This window comes from Jaculus jaculus, chromosome 13 (genome assembly GCF_020740685.1).
Source record: "Jaculus jaculus isolate mJacJac1 chromosome 13, mJacJac1.mat.Y.cur, whole genome shotgun sequence".
Taxonomy (NCBI): domain Eukaryota; kingdom Metazoa; phylum Chordata; class Mammalia; order Rodentia; family Dipodidae; genus Jaculus; species Jaculus jaculus.
Genome location: NC_059114.1, coordinates 11,197,560 through 11,220,543, shown reverse-complemented (window position 1 = coordinate 11,220,543; position 22,984 = coordinate 11,197,560). Strand labels below are relative to the sequence as shown.

At 44.6% G+C, this 22,984-nt stretch overlaps 1 protein-coding gene across 2 annotated transcripts in view; it reads right to left on the bottom strand.

Annotated features, from left to right (window-relative positions):
* Positions 1-22,984, bottom strand: part of Rnf185 (ring finger protein 185) — a 40,883-nt gene that overhangs the window by 4,577 nt on the left and 13,322 nt on the right. Inside the window, exons 2-6 of one of the 2 annotated variants that reach the window (XM_045133130.1) lie at positions 18,057-18,279; positions 13,102-13,120; positions 9,694-9,806; positions 7,809-7,863; positions 322-439 (exon numbers count right to left, since the gene is read on the bottom strand). In XM_045133130.1, coding sequence (XP_044989065.1) covers positions 322-439; positions 7,809-7,863; positions 9,694-9,806; positions 13,102-13,120; positions 18,057-18,232 — 481 coding nt within the window. In that variant the 5' untranslated portion in view covers positions 18,233-18,279. Of the gene's footprint in view, positions 1-321; positions 440-7,808; positions 7,864-9,693; positions 9,807-13,101; positions 13,121-18,056; positions 18,280-22,984 lie in introns of those variants that run through there. The other variant, XM_012950056.2, reaches the window with a different exon arrangement.

The following is a 22,984-nucleotide window of genomic DNA, read 5'->3' as shown; positions in this document are numbered from 1 at the left end:
TTTCTCTGCTGGGTATTGCTTAGTTTTTCATTGTGTAGACACAGAATATGTCTTGGTAAACAATACTGAGAATTTTCTGATCTGTAAAATGGAGCTAAGTGCACAGAAGTTCAGAGCTTGGGTGTGAGCACTCTGCATGTATCCAGCATGTGATAAGTGCTCAATATTACTGACACATGCAGTCACCTGAGAAGTCAGGACCGTCTGAAGAGGCTGATTATCCACATAAGCAATTTTCTGTAACATATATACAGCCATTTTCGAATAAGCTTTCAAGCAGGATTAATAGGTTCCTGACTTTTTTAAGGAAATAGGGCTTACCTGGGGGAGGCCGTCCATCATTTATGTTAAATGCTGTGGCAAATATACCAAATGGAAATGCCCCAATTCCAAATGACATCTGGAATCCACCATCTCCAAATCCAAATCCTTGAAATCCCTATGTAGAATAACAATTAAGAGAATGGAAAATAAGCAAGTGTCTTCCATACCCATTAACCACCACACATTTACGTGTCATACTGCATGTGGTGCCGTTTCCACAGGGTTAGCACTCAGCCTTTCCTCTCATCTATATCCCTAAAGGAAAAAATCTTGGGGCACTTCTAACCTTCTAGCTTTAACTACAAGCACACTGATCTATGCAACCATAAAGAAAGACTTTTTTTTGAGAGAGGGTCTCACTCTAGCCCAGGCTGGCCTTGAACTCATGGTGATCCTGCTACTTCATTCTCCTGAATGCTAGGATTAAAGGCGTGGGTTACCACAGGTGGCAGAAAAATGAGGGGCTGAGGAGATGGTTGAGTGGGTAAAGAGCTGCTGCCATGTAAGACGTGAGGGCTTGATCTGCCCTGAGTTTGATTCTCCAGCATTCACATAGTAAACAGTAGGCATAGCCAATGCACACCCATAATTCCAGTCCTGTGGGGAAGAGAGACCAGAGAATCATGGAGCTTGCAGGTCAGCCAGTCTGACCAAAAACAGTTCTGGGTACAATGAGAGAGACTGTCTCAAGGAAACAAGCCAAAGGGCAATACAAAAGGACGTGCTTCTATAGCCTACACACATCAGGCACAGGTATGTGCACATGCACACCATACATATACAAATATAAACACACACACGCAAAAACTCTTATGACTAAGTCAGTTACCAGACAAAACTATTTCAACACCAAAACCACAAGTAAATGAGAATATGCAATTATATTGTCAAGATATGGAAGAACTATTTTTTTTTCTCTCTCTCTCTTTGGTTTTTTGAGGTAGTCTCCCTAGCCCAAGCTGACTTGAGATTCACTACATAGTCTCAGGATGGCCTTGAGCTCACAGTGATTCTATCTCTGTTGCCCAAACACTGGGATGAAAGGCATGCGCCACCATGCCCGGCTCAACACTTTCTTTATAGGGGCAACGAGTGCAGCTCAGTTGGCAGAGTTCTTGCTCTGCATGGAGTTGCTCTCTAGTATGATATAAACTGCGTGTGGTGGCACATGTTTATAATGGCAGCACTCAGGAGGATCAAAAGCTCAAAGTTACCCTTGGCTCCACATCATGTTCAAGGCCAGACTGGGATATATGAAGATCCTGCTTCAAATAATCAAGGAAGGACTGAAGAGATGGCTTAGCAGTTAAGGTGCTTACCTGCAAAGCCAAAGGACCCAGGTTTGATTCCCTAGGACCACATAAGCCAGATGCACAAGGGGGCGCATGCGTCTGGAGTTTGTTTGCAACGGCTAGATGCCCTGGTGTGCCATTCTCTCCTCTTTTTCTCTCAAATAAATAAATAAAAATAAAAAAAAGAAAGTGCACTCACATAAGTAAGTAAGTGAATAAACAGATAATAATAAAGAAAGATCTGGTTGTCCTGGTGTGATCATTTTTTCTCTCTGCCTCTTTCTCTCAAATAAATAAATATAAAACAAATTAAAAAACAAACAAACAGGGCTGGAGAGATGGCTTAGCGGTTAAGCGCTTGCCTGTGAAGACTAAGGACCCCGGTTCGAGGCTCAGTTCCCCAGGTCCCACGTTAGCCAGATGCACAAGGGGGCGCACGCATCTGGAGTTCGTTTGCAGAGGCTGGAAGCCCTGGCGCGCCCATTCTCTCTCTCTACCTGTCTTTCTCTCTGTGTCTGTCACTCTCAAATAAATAAATAAAATTTAAAAAAAAAAAAACAAAAAAAACAAACAAATAGAGAGATGTGGTGGCATGGTGATGCATACCTTTAATCCCAGCACTTGGGAGGCAGAGGTAGGAGGATCCTGAGTTCGAGGCCAGCCTGAGTCTATATAGTGAATTCCAGGTCAGCCTGAGCTAGAGCAAGACCCTACCTTGAAAAACCAAAAACCAAAAAAGAAAAAAAAACAACAACAAACAAAACAAAACCAGAGAGGGCAATGCAATAGTGCATGCCTGTTGTCTCAGAAAGTGGGAAGCTGGAGGCAGGAGTATCAAGTATCAAGTATTCAAGATCATCCTTCACTAGAAATCAAGTTTCAGGCTAACTTGGGCTGAGATCCTGTCTCAAAACAATATTCTTTCTCTCTCAAATGAATGAATAAACATTTTTAACATACACACACACACACACACACACACACACACACACACACACATATAGCTGAGTGTAGTGGCACATGCTTTTAATGACAGCACTTGGGAGGCAGAGGTAGGAGGATTGTTGTGAGTTTGAGGTAACCCTGAATACACAATGAATTCCAGGTTAGCTTGAGCTAGATTAAGACCTTACTTCGAAAAACCAAAAATAATAAATATATTAAAATAAAAAAAGATAGAGACCTAGTTGGGCATGGTGGCGCATGCCTTTGATCCTAGCACTGGTAAGGCAGGGTTAAGGAGGATAGCCTTGAGTTTGAGGCCAGCCTGAGACTACAGAATGCATTCCATGTCAGCCTGGGCTAGAGCGAGACCCTACCTTAAAAAAGAAATAAAAAAGAAAAAACAGTACTACCATGCTGATTAAAAGAAAGTCACAGCTGGGTGTGGTGGAGCAGGCCTTTAATCCCAGCATTCATGAGGCAGAGGCAGGAGGACTGATGTAAGTTCGAGGCCACCATGACACTACCTCCTTCCTGGGCCAGAGTGAGACCCTACCTTGAAAAAAAAAAAAAAAGGAAAGAAAGAAATTCCCCCCTTCCAAATAACCACTGTCAGCAGTTTGGTGTATCAGCCTCAGCTTCTTTCTCCCAGGCATCTTGCATACCATCTTTTCCATGAAATGATAGAGTAGAACAAGCAGCCTGTTAATAAGTAACTACCACTGTCTAAGTGCAAACTCTGCACTGGGCACAGGATAAAAAAATCTTCCTCCTGGCTTTTTCTCACAGGGTCCCACTCAGTATGTAATGGAGGCCTGCCTCCCGCTCTGCCCCCAGCGTTGGAAATACAGGTGTGTGCCCCCCCAGCGTTGGAAGTACAGGTGTGTGCCCCCAGCGTTGGAAGTACAGGTGTGTGCCCCCAGCGTTGGAAGTACAGGTGTGTGCCCCCAGCGTTGGAAGTACAGGTGTGTGCCCCCAGCGTTGGAAGTACAGGTGTGTGCCCCCCAGCGTTGGAAGCACAGGTGTGTGCCCCCAGCGTTGGCAGCACAGGTGTGTGCCCCCAGCGTTGGCAGTACAGGTGTGTGCCCCCAGCGTTGGAAGTACAGGTGTGTGCCCCCAGGCTTATTAATATTTTTGCACTCCGTGCTTGCATTAGCATCATGCGCTTTTTACAGAAAATCAAACCTGGTTCTAGTGGTGACTGACTCATCAAGGCACAGAGTTCAGATCTAAAACTGAGTCAATCTGATGTAAAACTCAATCATTATGCACATCTTACAAATTCCTTTTTTCCTTCCCTTGTAACTTTGGTGATAACTTTAGAACAAATGATGGGATACGGAAGAAAAAGGGCTGGAGGGATGGCTTAGCCATTAAGGCGTTTGCTTGCAAAGCCAAAGGACCCAGGTTCAATTCCCTAGGACACATTTTAGCCAGATGCACAAGGGGGCGCAAGCGCCTGGAGTTCATTTGCAGTGGCTGGAGGTCCTGGCGCACCCATTCATTCTCATTCTCTCTCTTTCTGTCAAATAAATAAATAAAAATAAAAAATATTTTTAAAAATAGGAAGAAAATAATACTGGACCAACCTTTCTCCACAAACAGCTGATATTTGTGAATCTTTTGCAAGATGCAAAAGTGGCTACTTCCTGTCCTTTACTGAATAGCCTTGAACCTGACAACAAACTACTACTTTTTTTTTTAAGCTTTTTGAGGTTGGGTCTCACTCTAGCTCAGGCTACCTTGGAATTCACTATGTAGTCTCAGGGTGCCTCAAACTCATGGTCATCCTCCTACCTCTGCCTCTCAAGTACTGGGATTAAAGGTGTGTACCACCACGGCCAGCTTCTTATTTACTTACTTACTTACTTACTTACTTACTTATTTATGAGAGAGAGAGAGAATGGGCACGCCAGGGACTCTAGTCACTGCAAATGAACTCTAGACACATGCAACATCTTGTGCATGTGGCTTTATGTGGACACTGGAGAATCAAACCTGGGTCCTCAGGATTTACAGGCAAGCAGCTTAACCACTGAGCAATCTCTCCAGTGCATGACTCCAAGCTTCTTGGTGGACAACACTACCTATAATGCCCAATGTATGGGTTAATAAAAGAGCAAACCTATTGGGAAGAGAATTCATCTCCTTGGTGCAGAAATGCCTCCTACTTAAACACCCATGGTGAGTCGGAGGGCTCCTGGGACGAGACTGCCTTACTGGAGAAGGTGCAACTGTTTCATCAGGAATCCCAGCTTTGTTAATGCAATCTGAGGACTGACCTGCTTCTCTTGTAGCAACGACTATACGACCTCACAGATCCTCACGTTTGAAGGGTTTGTGCTGCTGACGCAGGGCATGAAGGAAGCATTCCCAGCAGCTGGAGGTGCTAAGGAACACAGTGGGACGCCCTCAGGCATAAAGGCCAAGGCCTCTGATTTCTGTCAGTTGCTAACACTCCATGAGAAACCAGGTTGTTGCCTGCCTGTCAACAGCAGGAACTTCAGTGCCACTCAGACTGGGTATCAGCCTAGTCACTGGCCCTGGACAGGTCACTTCACAATCTGAGCTCAGTTTCCCTTTTTAAATGGGGTGACATGAGGCTTAAATGAGATTATGCACATAAAACTCTTAAAACACATAGTTCTTCCATAAGACTACTTAAGTGTTAACTGCAAATACTATCACGGAAAATTTGGAGAAAACAGCCTTAATTTCTTCGCTGATTTTTATTTATTAGAGACGGGGGGGGGGGGAGGGAGGGAGGGAGGGAGGGGGATTAGGCAGACCAAGGCTTCTAGCCACTGCAAACTACTGAAGCATGTACCATCATGTGCATCTGGCTTACGTGGGACCTGGAGAATCAAACTTGGGTCCTTAGGTTTTGCAGGCAAATGCCTCAACCACTACGCCATCTCTCCAGCCCAATTTCTTCTATTGTTTTTTAAATCAAATTCTGAAGAATCTTAAGGAAATGCCCTAATTCAAGTAAAAGTATGTGTACAGAAATTGCCACCTTAGTATTACTTAAACAATAAAATCTGGAAGCAACTCTAAGGTTTTTCAATGAAGAAAATCAAAATTATACTCAATCAAGCTGGGTGTGATGGCACGCCTTTAATCCCAGCACTTGGGAGGCAGAGGTAGTAGGACTGCTATGAGTTCAAGGCCACACTGAGACTACATAGTGAGTTTTAGGTCAGCCTGGGCTAGAGTGAGACCATACTCAAAAAAAGAAAAGAGGGGCTGGAGAGATGGCTTAGCAGTTAAGGCATTTGCCTGCAAAGCTAAAGGATCCCAGTTCAACTCTCCAGGTCTCATTTATACCAGAGGCACAAGGGAGTGCACACACCTGGAGTTTGTTTACAGTGGCTGGAGGCCCTAGTGTGCCCCATTGTCTCTCTCAGTCTCTTTCTCTCAAATAAATAAATAAATAAAATATGTTAAAAAGAGAACAATGGAGTCACACGCAAAACTAAAAAAAAGAAAAGAAAAGAAAGAAAGAAGAAAGGAAGGAAGGAAGTATAATCAATCAAAATTCAAAGGAAGAGGGCTGGAGAGATAGCTTAACAGTTATGGCACTTGCTTGCAAAGTCTAGGGACTTGAGTTTAATTCCCCAGTACCCATGTAAAGCCAAATGCACAAAGTGGCACATGGATCTAGAGTTCGTTGGTAGCAGCTGGAGGTCCTGGTGCTCCCATTCCCTCTATCTCTCTTCTCTCTCTGCTTTCAAATAAATAACTATTTTTTTTTAATTTTTAATTTATTTATTTGAGAGCGACAGACAGAGAGAGAAAGACAGATAGAGGGAGGGAGAGAGAATGGGTGCACCAGGGCTTCCAGCCTCTGCAAATGAACTCCAGACGTGTGCGCCCCCTTGTGCATCTGGCTAATGTGGGACCTGGGGAACCGAGCCTCGAACCGGGGTCCTTAGGCTTCACAGGCAAGCGCTTAACCACTAAGCTATCTCTCCAGCCCTAAATAACTATTTTTAAAGTTCAATGAAAGGGCTGAGAATGTAGCTTAATGGTAGCAAGCTCAAGGCCCTAATTTTATACCCAACACAGCAAAAAATAAATAAAAATATATATTAAAAAAAATGAGAGGTTTGGAAATGTGGCTCAGTTGATAGCATGCACAAAGATGCCCTGGGTTCTACCCCAGAGCACTGTGAACCAGTGTGGAGGTGAACAACTATAAACCTCAGCTCCTCAGGAGCATCCGAAATTCAAGGCCATCCTTGATCCACAGACTTTAAGACCAGCCTGGTACATGAGAAACTGTCTGAAAAAAAAAAAAGGAAGGGGGGCTGCAGAGATGGTTTAGCAGTGAAGGCATTTGCATACAAAGCCAAAGGACCCTGGTTTGATTCCCCAGGACCCATGTAAGCCAGATGCACAAGGTGGTGCATGTGTCTGGAGTTTGTTTGCAGTGGCTGGAGGCCCTGGTGTGCCCTTTCTTTCTTTCTTTCTTTCTTTCTTTCTTTCTTTCTTTCTTTCTTTCTTTCTTTCTCTCTCTCTCTCTCTCTCTCTCTCTCTCTCTCCCTGTTATTTTAAATTACAAAGCAGGATTCCCATATTGTAAAAAATAAATAAATAAGCTGGGCATGGTGGCGCACGCCTTTAATCCCAGGATTTGGGAGGCAGAGGTAGGAAGATCGCTGTTAGTATGAGGCCACCCTGAGACTATATAGTAAATTCCAAGTCAGAGACTACAGTGAGAGCCTACCTTGAAAAACAAAACAAAAATAAAGTAAAATAAAAATAAACATACACACATAAATCAACAAAATTTATGTGTACACAGAAAGTGAAAAAGAAAGAGGAATGGAGAGATGGCTTAGCAGTTAAGGCGCTTGCCTGCAAAGCCTAAGAATTCATGTTCGAATCTCCAAGTCCCACATAAGCCAGACGTAAAAGTACAATGCTGCACATGCGCACAAGGGGGTAAGGTGTCTGGAGATGATTCACAGCAGCTGAAAGGCCCTGGCACGCCCATTTTCTCTCTCTCACTCCCTCTCAGCTTTCTATCAAAAATAACAAAGGAAAGAAAAAGAACAGGCCAAAATGGTGCCGGCTGTTATCTCTGGGAGGTGTGGTTATAAGGAATTCCCCCTTAGCCATTTTCCTTTCTGCACTTTACACGGTTTCCTTTCCTTTTATAAGCAGGGAGAAAAGTGATAAGGTCAACAGGCAAACTTAAAAGACAAAGGCTCATTTCTAAAAAGCTTCTACTAGAATGTTCCTCACCCCTCTATTTTCCGGCTCTGGCCTCTGGCCTTGAGGACGAGGAGGGGTCTTCTCTCTGAAAAGAAATGGTGCAAAGTAAGTCCATCACATAATGTCTTGAGTGACTCCCTGTGAGGGCTGACCAAAAGATTCAGGGCTACTTATCAAATTCACTATAGCCTAGTTGATGCAACAGAGATCTTGAGCCAAGCTGGTTATGAAAAATGGCCAGTTCTTTTTTCCCAACCTGTATATGAGCTCAGAGTTGCCAGAAATCCCACAGTCAGACTGAAACTGGATGAACTGTCAGCGCAGAGGGCTGACATTCAAGGTCTCTCTGATCTGCTCCTATGACTTCAGCTTTGTCTCCATTACTCCTGAGCCAGCGGCCCAAGCTATTCTTGTAGCCTCCACATCTCTCCCTCTTGTCACTCTTCTCATAAATGCCCGATTGAGAGCTTGTTCCATGCTGGGTACTAGGCAGGATGCTACCAATATGAAGCCTGGTGACATCCTACTTCTTGTGGTAACAGAGGTTTCAGGCGGGGTGCAACCAATCACAAAACAGGGTGGTAAGGATTATGACTTTGACAGAGGGTAGAAAGGATGGCTTAGCGGTTAAAGCATTTATCTGTGAAGCCTAAAAGTTTCAATTCCTCTGTACCCATGTAAGCCAGATGCACAGGTGGTACATGTGTCTGGAGTTTCATTGTAGTAGCTGGAGGCCATGGCATGCCCATTCTCTCTCTCTCTTCAATAAATAAATAAATACAATATATTTATTTATTTATTGAAGAGAGAGAGAGAATGGGCATGCCAGGGCCTTAGCCACTGCGACTGAATTCTAGACATGTGTGCCACCTTGTGCACATGGCTTACATGGGTTCTGAGAGTCAAACATGGGTCCTTAAGCTTCACAGGCAAGCACCTTAACCGCAAAGCCATCTCACCAGCCCAACAAAATATTTTTTTTAAAAAAAGAATTTGACAGAACAAAGGCAACTCATGGGGGGAAGACGACCCATGGAGGAGGTGACTTTAAGACTGCTTATAAAAGATGGGTAGGGGCTGGAGAGTTGGTTTAGTGGTTAAGGAGCTTGCCAGCAAAGCCAAAGGACCCAGGTTCAATTCCCCAGGACCTACATAAGCCAGATGCACAAGGCAGTGCATGCGCCTGGAGTTCATTTGCAGCAGCTGGAAGCCCTGGTGTGCCCATTCTCTCTCAGAGTCGAAAATAAATAAAAATTTAAAAAATGTTTTAAGAAAAGATGGGTAGAAGCTAGGGGAGGCAGTAGGACCAAGGAGAGCAGGAGCGGAGCAGAGATCAGACACAAGCCAGGCAAGGTGGAAGGCGAGCCCGTGGGGAGTCCAGTGTGGCGCAGGGTATACCGGGAGGGGAGAAGGTCAAGAGATGCTTCTGGAAAGGTTTGGGCTGCCAGACTATTAAGCGCTCTCAGTACTTGCATGTACAGAATGCTGGGTCCACCACATGTTCATTTTTGAAATTCCAAACCACAAGGACTCCCTATTCCTTGCTTCCCTATTTATACCTCACACATCACTAGGGCAGCGACCTCATTCTCGATATAAAAAGTCTGCTTCCTAGGCTGTAGAAAGTGCTCTTTTACAGCACTCTGCACACCTGCAATTGTGATGCCTTGCACACTGCAGGGTCTCCTGCTGGCTGGTAGAGGACACTCAGCAGGTATTGACCACAGGCCAGCAAGCGGCACCTTGGCTGCCCTGCTCGCCACCCCCACCTGCACAACCCACTCTCACGTCAGTCAGATTGCTTCCAAAACTAGGCAGTCAACAAGCACCAAGCTAAGCGTGGGTTAGGGAGTACTGGATGGAGGGAATTTATATCCACAGGGGAAAGGGGCTGAGATGAGCCCTAACTCTTTACCTGGGGTCCTGCTGACCGGTGCTGCCCCTGCCATACAGTGGGATGACTTTGTCTCGGCTGATGCCAGCTTTGCAAACTGGACATACCTGTCTGTTAGGTCTGGTCTCTAACCACTGCAAGCAAGAGAGAAAAACAATTAAATGACCCAAGGCCACTCCAGAATCCTCAGTCAGCTGCAGCAGGGAATGAACAGGTTGTGGAGGAAACATCTTGAGGAACCTGTGTCTGATTCCTGCTCCTAGCACTCAATAAATATTTACTACTAGGGAAATCAAAATTGCTCTTAAATACCACATAATTAAACAGGCTTCTTCTTGTGTTTCTCTCTAGGGGCTATGAATAAAACAGAAGGCAGGAGCTACAAGCCTGAGGCTTTCAAGGAAGACCCATGTCAGGCTACTGATAGTGGATATAATGAACTTTAAAGCCAAGCGTGGAGCACAGACCTTTAATTTCAGCACTTGGGAGGCAGAGGTGAGAGGATCACTGTGAGTTCAAGGCCACTCTGAGACTACACAGTGACATAGTGAATTCCAGGACAGCCTGGGCTAGAGCAAGACCCTACTTCAAAAAAGAGAAAAAATTATAATAAAATAAACCTCTACCATTCTCAATGTATCAACTGTATTCTTTCTTTCTTTCTCTCTCTCTCTCTCTTTTTCTCTTTCTTCTTTCTTTCTTTCTTTCTTTCTTTCCCTCTCTCTCTCTCTCTCTCTCTCTCTCTCTCTCTCTCTCTTTCTTTCTTATTTTGGTGTTTTGAGGTAGAGTCTCACTTTAGGCCAGGCTGACCTGGAATTCACTATGCAGTCTTAGTGGTCTTCAACTCACAGTGATCCTCCTTCCTACCTCTGCCTCCCAAGTGCTGGGATAAAAGGCATGTGCCACCATGCCCAGCTTAAATGTTCTTAAAAATAACCAAAGATGCTAAAAATATGCCTGCAATGTCTTTTTTTTTTTTTTTGAAACAGGGTCTCATGTAGGCCAGGCTGACCTCATACTTGCTATACAGTTGAGGATAACCTTGAATTTCTGGTCCTCCTTCCTCCATGTCCTTGGTGCTGGGAATACAATAGTGTGCCATCACACCCATCCTATACTGTCTTTATGGACAGTAGACAATTTATTATATATACTTTCTCAACTTATTTTTGTTATGTTTTTTCAAGGTAGGGTAGCATTCTAGCTCAACCTGACCTGGAATTCACACTGACCCTCGTATGTACATCAGCCTCCCAAGGGCTGGGATTTAAGGCGTGCACCCACTATGCCCAGCATTTTTAGTGCTAGGGATTTGCCAAATATATACTCTATCACTGGTCTACACCCCAGCCCCTCATTATTTATTTTAGAACATAAATTGTATCTTTAGACCCAAAGATAGAAGGCTTATAACATGGACAGAGGGCTCCAGGGACACAGAGATGGCAGCATTTGATGACTTTGTATACTATTTTTCTACTTCTGATGGGGCCCAAACTTGTGAGATCTGAAGCTGGTACCAACATGTTAATCAGTCTGCTTGGGTCAGTTGCTCATCCTTTTCCCACCTAGACGCTGAGGGCTAGCAATCTGGAACTGGTCCTATCCTCTCATTCTCTAAGCCACTTACGAGTGTGGTGCTATACTAGGACCCATCATGCCAACAGTAATTACTCACACTTAGTTTCCAATGCCAGACCCAGTTCTGGATCACTAAGCAGGTGTCTGAGTCATAATGAGTTCTGATCAGTTTTCATAATAAGCTAAAGCTAGGAAAACAGACTTCCCTCCCTTGCAAGAGCTATCTACTGATGCCAAAAATGTTGACCTCTTAACATTTTCCAGACCTTTCAGAGAGGGAGGACGATTGAAAAAAACTTATTTTTTTTTAATTTTGAGGTAGGCTCTCACTCTAGCCCAGGCGAACTTGTATTCCCAGACTGGCCTGAACTCTCAGAGATCCTCCTACTTTTGCCTCCCATGTGCTTATTAAAAGCATACACCACCACACCTGGCTCAAAAATACTTTTTACTTATTTTTTAATTTTTTATATTTATTTATTTTTGAGGTAGGGTCTCATTCCAGCCCAAGCTGACCTGGAATTCACTATGTAGTCCCAGGCTGGTCTTGAACTCACTGCAATCCTCCTACCTCTGCTTTATGAGTGCTGAGATTAAAGGTGTGCACAACCACACCCAGCTTTATTTTTATTTATTCATTTATTTATTCTTAAATTTTTATGAGAGCGAGAATTGGCGTATCAGGGCCTCCAGTCACTGCACAGTTGAACTCCAGATGCATGTGCCATCTTGTGCACATGTGCAACTTTGCCCACTTATGTCACCGTGTGCATCTGGCTTACATGGGATCTGGAGAATCAAACATGGGTCCTTAGGCTTCACACTTAACCATTAAGCCATCTCTCCAGCCCTCAAAAGTACATTTTTTTTGGGGGGGGGGTTGAAGTAGGGTCTCACTCTAGCTCAGGCTGACTTGGAATTCACTATGTAGTCTCAGGGTGGCTTCTGCTGGGATTAAAGGCCTGTGCTACCACACATGGCGTAAAAGTACTTTTTATAAATGCAGAATCTCAGAAATAAAAAAGGACCTGGGTTGGAGAGATGGTTGTTAAAAGTGCTTGTTTGCAAAGACTGATTGCCAGGGTTCAATTCCACAGTACCCACATAAAACCAGAGGCACAGAGTGGCACATGCATCTGGAGTTGGTTTGCAGTGGCAGAAGGCCTTGGAGCACCTGTGCTCTCTCTCTCTCTCTCAAATAAAATAAATTATTTTTAAATAATAACAACTGGGGAAGAAGCTCAGCTGGAACAGGACTCACCTAACATGCGTGAAGCCTTAGGTTCCATGACCCCTGTACCACATAACTGACATGGTGGTACAGGCCTATAATGTCAGTACTTAGGAAATACAGGCAGGAGGGTCAGAAGTTCAAGATCATCCTGGACTACACAGCAAGCTAGAGGGCAGCCTGGACTACCTAAGACCCTGTCTTTAAAAAAAAAAAAAAAAGTCCTGGGCACGTGGCTCAGTGGTAGAGTGACTGCCTAGCAGGCATGAGGTTCTGGGTTTCACCTCCAGCACCATAAAATAAACAAACAAAAAGAACTAATATAACCAAATTCAATCCAATTTACAAATGACGAACCAAAACCCAGTGAGGCAGTGGGCAGAGCCAGGGCCATAATGGCCACTGCTAATAGAGGTAGGGCCATCTTGGGTATCAAATGACTGATTACAGCAAGTGGCCCTCAGTGGGCAGGTATGTACATAGGGTTGTGGGTTAAGCAAGCAAATAAGCCCAGGAGGAGGGGGAGATTGCAGCTTCTGTCAGCATTCTCCAGAGACTAGGGCTGCCTTGTGTAACTGGAGCTGATGAAAGACAGAGTAAAATGAAATGCATCTTACCTGATGTAAACACGGCCAACTGCCAGAGTCCCCAGGGCAACCAATCATCAAGGTGGAGATGGGGAAGAGGGAGAAAAAAGCTGTCATTAGCAGAGACACTTGAGGAGGAGGAAACGAGCGTCCGAACTGGATAACTGGGGCACTACAGCCACATGGAGGGTCTGCAGGGATTACTGGCATCACAGATTAGAAAAGGCTGGCCTAAACTGGCTGTGGTGGCACATACCAGAGCTTGGAGAAAGATGCAGGAGAGAGGATCAGGATTCCAAGGTCATCTTCAGCTATACAATGAGCCCGAGGCCAGCCTGGGCTACTGAGATCCTACCTCACACAACAAGAACAAAGACTGGACTAAAATCACAGGAAAAACAAGTCAGTGGAGATAAGATCTCAATCTCTACCTCTGGCATCTCACTCCAAGAACAAAGCCCCAGAGTCCAGAGCACTCATTCACAGCTCATCTGTAAATGAGCTGTTGAGAGGTTACAGGCTCTGAAGGAATCCAGTAAAACTTAAGGACCCTGAGTGAAAACTCATAGGAGCACCGCCATGCACCATGCGCACATGTGAGTGCACAGACCCCCCCTCCCAATTTTATATCCAAAGTGAGTGGGCTCACAGCCTCCTCAGGCTCACAACTGACATGGATTCCCAGACTGTCCAGATTGTTTAAGAAAATCTTCAGGCTGGCAAGACAGCTCAACAGTTAAAGGCATTTCCTCGGGAAGCCTGATGTCCCAGGTTCAATTCCCAAACCACCCACGTAAGCTAGATGCAAAAAGTGGTACAACTGTCTGATATTCCTTTGCGGTGGCAAGAGATCCTGGCATGTACACACACACACACACACATTTGAAGTGGGGGGTTTCAAGGTACAGTCTCACTCTAGTCCAGGCTGACCTAGAATTCACTATGCAGTCTCAGGCTGGCCTCAAACTCACAGTGATCCTCTCACCTCTCCCTCCCGAGTGCTGGGATTAAAGGCATGTGCCACCACATTTAGCAAAAAAAAAAAAAAAAGTTTTTTTGTTTTTTTTTTTGATTTTTCAAGGTAGGGTTTCACTCTAGTTCAGGCTTACCTAGAATTCACTATGCAGTCTCAGAGTGGCTTTGAACTCACGGTGATTCTCCTACCTCTCTGCCTCCCAAGTACTGGGATTAAAGGCGTGCACCACCACGCCCAGCAAGAATTTGTTTTTAATTAAAAAAAATTTACTCCTCCTGTGTCTCTCTCTCTCTCAAATAAATAAATAAATAATAAAATATTTTTTAAAATTCAGAGCTGGAGAGATGGCTTAGTGGTTAAGCGCTTGCCTGTGAAGCCTAAGGACCCTAGTTCAAGGCTTGATTCTCCAGTACCCACATAAGCCACATGCACAAGGTGGTGCATGCATCTGGAGTTTGTTTGCAGTGGCTGGAGACCCTGATGCACCCATTCTCTCTCTCTCTGCCTCTTCCTCTGTCTGTTGCTCTCAAATAAATAAAAATAAACAAAAACAAAACAAAACAAGGCTCTCTATCTATTTTTAAAAATTCAGGAGCTAGAGGGATGGCTTAGCACTTAAAGCACTTGCCCGCAAAGTCAAAGGACCCAGGTTTGACTCCACAGGACCCATGTAAGGCAGATGTACAAGGTGGCACATGCATCTGAAGTTCATTTGCAGCAGTTGGAGGCCCTGATGCACCCATTCTCTCTATTTGTCTCTCTTTTGCTCAAATCAATGCATAAATAATAAAAATAATTCAGCAATGATTGTGATGGGGAGGTAATATGATGGAGAAAGGAATTTCAAAGGAGAAAGTGTGTGTGTGGGGGGAATTAACATGGGATATTTTTTATAATCATGGAAAGTCTAATAAAAATTAAAAAAAAAAAAATTCGGGATGTCCTTAGTCTAAGAGAAAGCTCTTCTCACAGAAAGTAGCTTAAAAGTGCAGGACATCTTTAAGAAATACAAAGGTGGGGGTGGGAAGGGAAGGGAGGGAATTACCATGGGATATATTTTGTAATCATGGAAAATGTTAATAAAAATTAAAAAAAAAAAAGAAATAGAAAGGAACGGAGGCTAACTGCTAGCAAAGGCTACCTTCAGCTTAGATAGCTACTGTCCAGTAGCTTTTGTTTGTTGGTTTTATTTATTTATTTTGTTTGACATAGGGTTTCACTAGGTAGGCCACAGTGGCCTAGAACTCATCATCCTCTGGTCTCCAAGTTAAAGGTCCTGAGGTTAGTGGTGAACCACCAAATCCAGCTCCAACACCTCACTTTTCAAAGTAGGAAATGAATGCTCAGAAACATATAACAGCTTGCCCCAGGACTAAAATCTCTTCACTGCCTTTTCAATATCCAGTACTACGTACAAAAGTGACATTACCAGCTGGGTGTGGTAGTGTATGCCTTTAAGTCCAGCACTGGGGAGACAAAAGTAGGAGGATGGCCTTGAGTTCAAGGCTACCCTGAGACTACATAGTGAATTCCAGGACAGCCTGGGCTAGAGCAAGTCCCTACATTGGCGGCGGGGCAGGGGGGGGAGACAATACCTACCCTACTGGAGAAAGAATTCAATTTCACATTTTAAATATTTCTTTTCTAGGCCAGGCATGGTGGTGCACACCTTTAATACTAGCACTCAGGCAGAGGTAGGAGGATCACCATAAGTTCAAGTTCAGCCTGAGACTACATAGTGAATCAGTGGTCAGCCTGAGCCAGAGTGAGACCCTATCTCGGAAGACCAAAAACCAAAAACCAAAAACCAAAAACCAAACAGATAGCACTTTTCTCAATTTCTGGGCTAGATTCATTTCACAAGCCAATCATAATCTTCCTGGACAGATGCCTCATATCTGACTCTTACATTAACCTGGTGATGTACTCTAACCTCTGCAGAAGGGACTCCAAACCAAAGCTTTTCCCAAAGGCTATGGGGGAGAAGTGAAGGTGGGTGAATGACCAGCAAGGTAAAAGTTCAAAATTATAATAATGATGCAACATGGGAGGCAAAGGCAGAAAAGTTCAAGGTCAGCTGGTCTACATAGTAAGTTTCACTACAGTGACTCCCTGTCCCAGAAAAAAAAAAAAAAAAATAGGGGGGCTGGAGAGTTGGCTTAGTGGTTTTAGTGGTTAAGTGCTTGCCTCCAAAGCCAAAGGACCTCGGTTCGATTCCCCAGGACCCATGTAAGCCAGATGCATAAGGTGGTCCATGCATCTGGAGTTCATTTGCAGTGGCTGGAAGACCTGGTGCACCCATTCTCTCTCTCTCTCTCTCACACATCCTCTTTCCCTCTCTCAAATAAATAAATAAATAAATAAAATAAATTTAAAAAGAAACTAAAAAATAGGGGCTGGAGAGATGGCTTAGTGGTTAAGGCATTTGCCTGCAAAGCCAAAAGACCCTGGTTCAATTCTCCAGGACCCACGTAAGCCAGATGCTCAAGGGGGCACATGCATCTGGAGTTTGTTTGCAGTGGCTGGAGGCCCTGGCACACCCATTCTCTCTTTCTCTCAAATTAAATACATACATACATACATATATGTTTGTTTGTTTGTTTTTTGAGGTAGGGTCTCATTATAGCCCAGACTGACCTGGAATTTACTATGTAGTCTCAGGGTGGCCTCAAACTCATGGCGATCCTCCTACCTCTGCCTCCTGAGTGCTGGGATTAAAGGCGTGTGCCACCACACCCAACTAAATACAATATACATAATAATAAATAAATATAAAATATATTAAAAAAAATACAAATAAATGCTAATGGCACTGGATGGTCACATTCATCTATCAGGGCTACAATTATTTCTACTTTACAGAAGAGCAAACTGAATAACAGAGAAGCCAGCAGGCCTGCCTGCACACACGTCAGCCAGTCCGGAAGCATCTGCCTCACCTGAGACTGAGTTCTTTCCCGTGGTGCCTGCCTGCAGCACATGGCCACTCGTTCCAAGACCCAGCTCTGTGATGCCCTGAATCACCTCCTGATCACAACATTTTCCATTTAAGACAACCATTAGGACGAAAGTCTCAAGAACAAAAATCTCTGCCCTCGTCTGTTAATTCACCAATGAGCTTACCTTTTTTATACTGTTGGGAACTTAAACTTCCCCTAAATATTACTTAAATAAACTTTCATCACATCATCTTCCTGCTCAAAACTATTTATTAGCTCTATATTCTGGGTTTTATCATCTGGCCCAACCCTACATAGCCATTCTTGTTTCCTAATATGCTCAGTCCTCCATCCAGAATGCTGCTGAGAGGTATACTGTAACCACAGGGACTCAGATGAGCCCAAGAGTGCACATGCCTGTCCCTAGAAATCATCTGCCTTGGAGTGATACATACCATTCACCTTATCTGTCAATTTTCTACCCTCCTACTTTCAAGGTTTCCCTCTACCCTTCAAGGTTCAGCTCAAAATCTCAACAGAGACAACTCAACATCCATCTCTGTCACCATCGAGGTCAGTAGTACACTGACCCTGTTGCTTCATTTCACATACACATACCTAACAGTACAGTCACGGCTAACACAGAGTACTTGCTACGTACTATGGGCTCTTCTAAGACTTACTATTTTTATGTCATTTAATCCAGACAAGCCTGCAAAAGGAGGCAGAATGCATGTAAACACCTGCCCAAGGTTGTCCAGAAGTAGCAGTCAAGACTGAGGACAGAATCTGGCTCCCCAGTTCTTTTTCATAACCACTATGCTATGCTGCCTATAGACCCAGCATGGCCAGTGGCAGTACAGTTCACTCGATGGTGTTATTACTGAGGAGACAGAGGGCAGACGGGGTGGAAACAGGATGTGCCAAGGATGCAGCAGAACTGGGGTGGTAACTGAAGCCTCCTACCCCTGGGCCTGAGCACACCAGGACCCAAAGTGGGTGAGAAGCCTTCTGCTCCAAAGCTTCCCAGGGCCACGGGTTTTTCAAACTTGGCAGTTTGGGCAACTAACCAGAAGAGGTGGCCACACAGGCTGATGACGGCGTCCTTGGCTGTGTCCAGACATATGTTGCACTCAAAGGTGCTGTCCTGCCCTCCGTTCTCGCCAGACCCATTACTAGTACCGCTGGGACCCCCTGCGCTGGAATTTTCAGGAGACGCAGAGGCCGACGGCCCTTTGCTTGCCATCCTTGGCTGTCAGCAAAGCTTCCAGTGATGCTTCTTCCCAGGAAATTCTGAAAGACAAAAGGAAACGACACAAAACATCAACTGCCTGTTTCTGCAGCCCACCTCCTCCAGCTTCCAGGACAACACCCTCATCTTCTCTCAGCCTCAGAAGATTATGCTGGCGACTCCCTCACCCCCACCCCAGCAGACTTCCCAGAGGGCGGCAGGAACAACAGTGTGGGACGGCATCATGCTTCTCATGAGTTAGCTGCACATGAACGTGGACCACAATATACCTCACCCAACACAAACTGTAAAACCAGAGCAGCCTCCAGAAGGTTCTCAATAGATGTCTCACTTGTCTGCATCATCTCCTGTGATAGACAGCCAATCCTGAGGATATGTATATGCTCCACTAAACTAAACGTTCAGACCCTAGCATGCCCTTACATACAGGCATACACATATGCAAATAATAATTTTTTTAAAAAAACCACGAACTCTGAGGTGGTCTTCTAACTTTGGAGAACTTCTATGTTGACTACAACAAATCTACTCAAGGTTGTGGTTGGTCTATGTCAGAATCTACAAAAATTTTTCCTGTAACTGTGGAAGCTTAGGAAGCTGGAACATATCTTCAAAGCTGTAATCTTTTGTACTTCTCTTTCTGTCAGGGTGGAATACCACTTACCTTTTTTGTTGTTGTTGTTTGTTTTGTTTTTCAAGGGTCTCACTCTGGTCCAGGCTGAACTGAAATTCACTATATAGTCTCACGGTGGCCTCGAACTCACAGTGAACCTCCCACCACTGCCTCCCCAGTGCTGGGATTAAGGGTGTATGCCACCACAACCAGCATTTTTTTTGTTTCAACATTTCAGCCTCAAAACATTTAAAAAAGAAGTCTATGTTACTTCTATAAACAGACAATCAGTATGACTTACTGTAAGTGAAAGACAGGTAAGAACACAATGGAGAAAGTCCATCCTCCCACTACTGTCATCTAGCTCACTCATGTTGTGCTTGGGGTGATCTCAATCTGCTCTGCTTGCCTCAGAAAACTGCAGCCTGAGTTACATGGTTAGTGACTGGTACAACTAGTACGTGTTTGAGACCAGGACTCAGGACACGCCATTTGTATTCAAACTGCCACACAGCACAGATAAAGCTGGCTATCAAGTACCTTTGGAAGGAGACTACTGCTGACTACTACTTCCACATCAAAGAACCTGGGCAAGGAGAATGAGACCCATCCAAAGGGATACCCAGGAATTTTGAGTGCACATTAAGAATCTGTCAGGCCTCACAGTGCCTGACACACCTACACAAGACCATCATAATGGGAGGAAAAGATCATGACATCAAAATAAAAGAGAGACTGATTGAGAGGGGGAGAGGATACGATGGAGAGTGGAGTTTCAAAGGGGAAAGTGGGAGGAAGGAGGCATTACCATGGGATATTGTTTACAATCATGGAAGTTGTTAATAAAAAATAAATTAACTAAAAAAAAAAAAAGAAAAAAAAAAAGAATCTGTCAGGGACTAGAGAGATTACTTGGCGGTTAAGGCATTTGCCTGCAAAGCTATGGGAACTTGGTTCGATTTCCCAGGACTTAGGTAAGCTAGATGTACAAGGTAGTAAGCACATGCATTCATTTACAGTGGCTGGAGGCCCTGGCGCACCCATTCTCTAACTGCCTCTTTCTCTTTTCTCTCTCTCAAATAAGTAAATTAATTAATTAATTAAATTTTTAAAAATCTTTTAAAAATAATTTTTAAAAGTCTGGGGAGCTGGATGTGGTAGTGCATACCTTTAATCCCAGCACTTGGGAGGCAGAGGTAGGAGAACAGCTCTGAGTTCAAGGATACCCTGAGACTACATAGTGAATTCCAGGTCAGTCTGAGCTAGACTGAGACCCTACCTGGGGGCAGGGGGTGAATCTGGGGGCTGGAGAGATGGTTTAGCAGTTAAGGTGCTTGCCTGCTAAGCCTAAGGACCTTAGTTCAATTCCCCAGGACCCGTGTAAGCAAGATGCACAAGTTGGCACATGCATCTAGAGTTTGTTTGCAGTGGCTAGAGGCCCTAGTGCATCCATTTTTCCCTCCCTCTTTCTCTCAAATAAATTAAAATAAAATAATAACAAATCTGTCAGGAGCTGTATCCAGCTGCCCTCTTCCATCTCAGAAATTCAAAGTAGAAAATGTTGCATGCCTACCACAGTCAAAGGAAATGGAAGCTTGCATGCTGGGCTAAGGCTAGCTTCAGGCTTGCCGGGAACCACACTACTTCTGGACATACGTTTCTCACGTGTAAAATGAAGTTCTGAACTACATGGTCTCCCAGGTGCCCCTTCTAGCTCTTACATGTGCCATTCTAGGTCACTGTCTCCAAAACAGGTGGCCCCTCCGAAAATCTAGGACTTACCACCAGAATATCAGAAGACCACCTGAATTTCAGCGTCCAAAGTATGAGATAAGTTCCAAAAAGCTGCAGTTTTTTCAGGCCAGGAGACCTTCTGCAGAGAAGAATTAAGAGCCTGGAGCCCACAAGCATCTCTCATTGCAACAGCAGCTTAGTGAGTTGAGCAGGGAGAAAGGCTGGCTCTCCACCACTTTTTCACTCAGTTACATCATTTTACGTGATGTCCCAGAAGGGCAGCTGGCTGCTGACAGTACCAGTGCCTTGCTGGCCTCAGCTCCAAGATCTTGTGACCAGAGGCCTCCTCCTCTCCCATACACACTTGCTCTCTTCATCTAAGGAGAGCCTGCTGTTCGAAGTCACTCCAGTGTAAGAAGCTCCATGCGCTTGTTTCTTTGCCTTGCACACGCAGGCAAGCACTAAGTACTCTACACTGAACTACACACACCAGCAGTCCCAGCGTTGCCATGCTGAACAAATTTTCTTTCAAAATGAAGAACTAGATTAGATGCACATGGTGGCACAGTTTATAATCTCAGCACTCTGGACACTTAAGGAACTGCCAACTAAAAATGATATCAACCTAGATGACCACTAAGAAAACTACATTTATTCCAGCTAATTAAGATTATAATCTAGGGCTGGAGAGATGGCTTAGCAGTTAAGGTGCTTGCCTGTGAAGCCGAAAGACCCATGTTTGACTCTCCAGATCCCACATAAACCAGACGCACAGGGTGAGGCAAGCGCAAGGTAACACATACCCACTAGGTGGTGCAAGCCTCTGAAGTATGATTGTTGTAGCTGAGACCCTGGAGCACCAATTTTCTCTCTCTCACTAAAAAAAATAAATGCTTTTTTTTTAACTTAAAAAAAAAAAAAGATTATAATCCAAAGGCTGGAAAGATGGCTCAGCTGTTAAGGCATTTACCTGCAAAGCCTAAGCACCCTGGTTCAATTCCCCAATATTCACATAAAGCCAGATACACAAGGTGGTACATGCATCTAGAGTTTGTTCACTGCAGTGGCTAGAGGCTCTGACGTGCCCATTCCCTCTATCTGCCTCTTCCCTCCCCCTTCACATAAACAAAATAAAAGAAAGAAATTTTTAAAAATAGAGAGCCGAGTGTGGTGGCACATGTCTTTAATTCCAGCACTCAGGAGGCAGAGGTAGGAGGATCAGCATGAGTTCGAGGCCACCCTGAGACTACAGGTCAGCCTGAACTAGAGTGAGACCCTACGTCAAAAACCCAAAACTCGGGCTGGAGAGATGGCTTAGTGGTTAAGCGCTTGCCTGTGAAGCCTAAGGACCCTGGTTCGAGGCTCAGTTCCCCAGGTCCCACATTAGCCAGATGCACATGGGGGCGCACGCGTCTGGAGTTCGTTTGCAGAGGCTGGAAGCCCTGGCGCGCCCATTCTCTCTCTCTCTCTGTGTGTCTGTCGCTCTCAAATAAATAAAAAATTTAAAAAAAAAACAAACCCCAAACTCTATGTATGTATGTGTGTACACACACACACACACACACACACACACGTGTGCGCGCGCGCACGCGCACACACACACCCTCCAAGAAAATGGTTTTTTTTGTTGTTGTTGTTGTTTGTTTTGAGGTAGTGTCTCACTCTAACCCATATTGGTCTAGAACTCATTCTGTAATCTCAGGCTGGCCTCTAACTCATAATGATCTCCCTACCTCTGCCTCTCAAGCGCTGGAATCAAAGGTATGTGCTACCATGCCCAGCAAAAATAGTTTTAAAACTTCAGAGACCAGCCTGGGACTACAGCATGTGTTCTAGGTCAGCCTGCGCTAGACTGAGACCCTCCCTTGAAAATAAACAAACAAAAAAATTGAAACCAAAAGTGCAAAGATGGCTCAGCTGTTAAGAGCATTTCCTATGCAAATATGAGAGCCAGAGGAGGCCTAAGAGACCACTCAAGTTCAATCCCCAGGACCCACATAAACAGCTAGGCACGGTCACATTCTATACCCCAGTCCCATATCAGAGCACAGACCTGAGAATTGCTCATGAAAAAAACCACCAAGCTTAAGCTCAGATAAGAAGAGACATAAGGGCTGGTGAGATGGCTTAGTGGTTAAGACACTTGCCTGCAAAGCCAAAGGACCCAGGTTTGATTCCCCAGGACCCACATAAGCCAGCTGCACAAGGTGCCACATGCATCTGAAGTTTGTTTGCAGGAGCTGGTGGCACTGCCGCACCCATTCTCTCTCTCCCCCTTCCTTTCTTTCTCTCTCTCAAATAAATAAATAAAACTAAATTTAATAAAAGAACAGGAAAAGTTAAGACTGGGGCTAGAATGATGGCTCAGTGGGTAAAGGCGCTTGCTTGTAAAGCCTGAG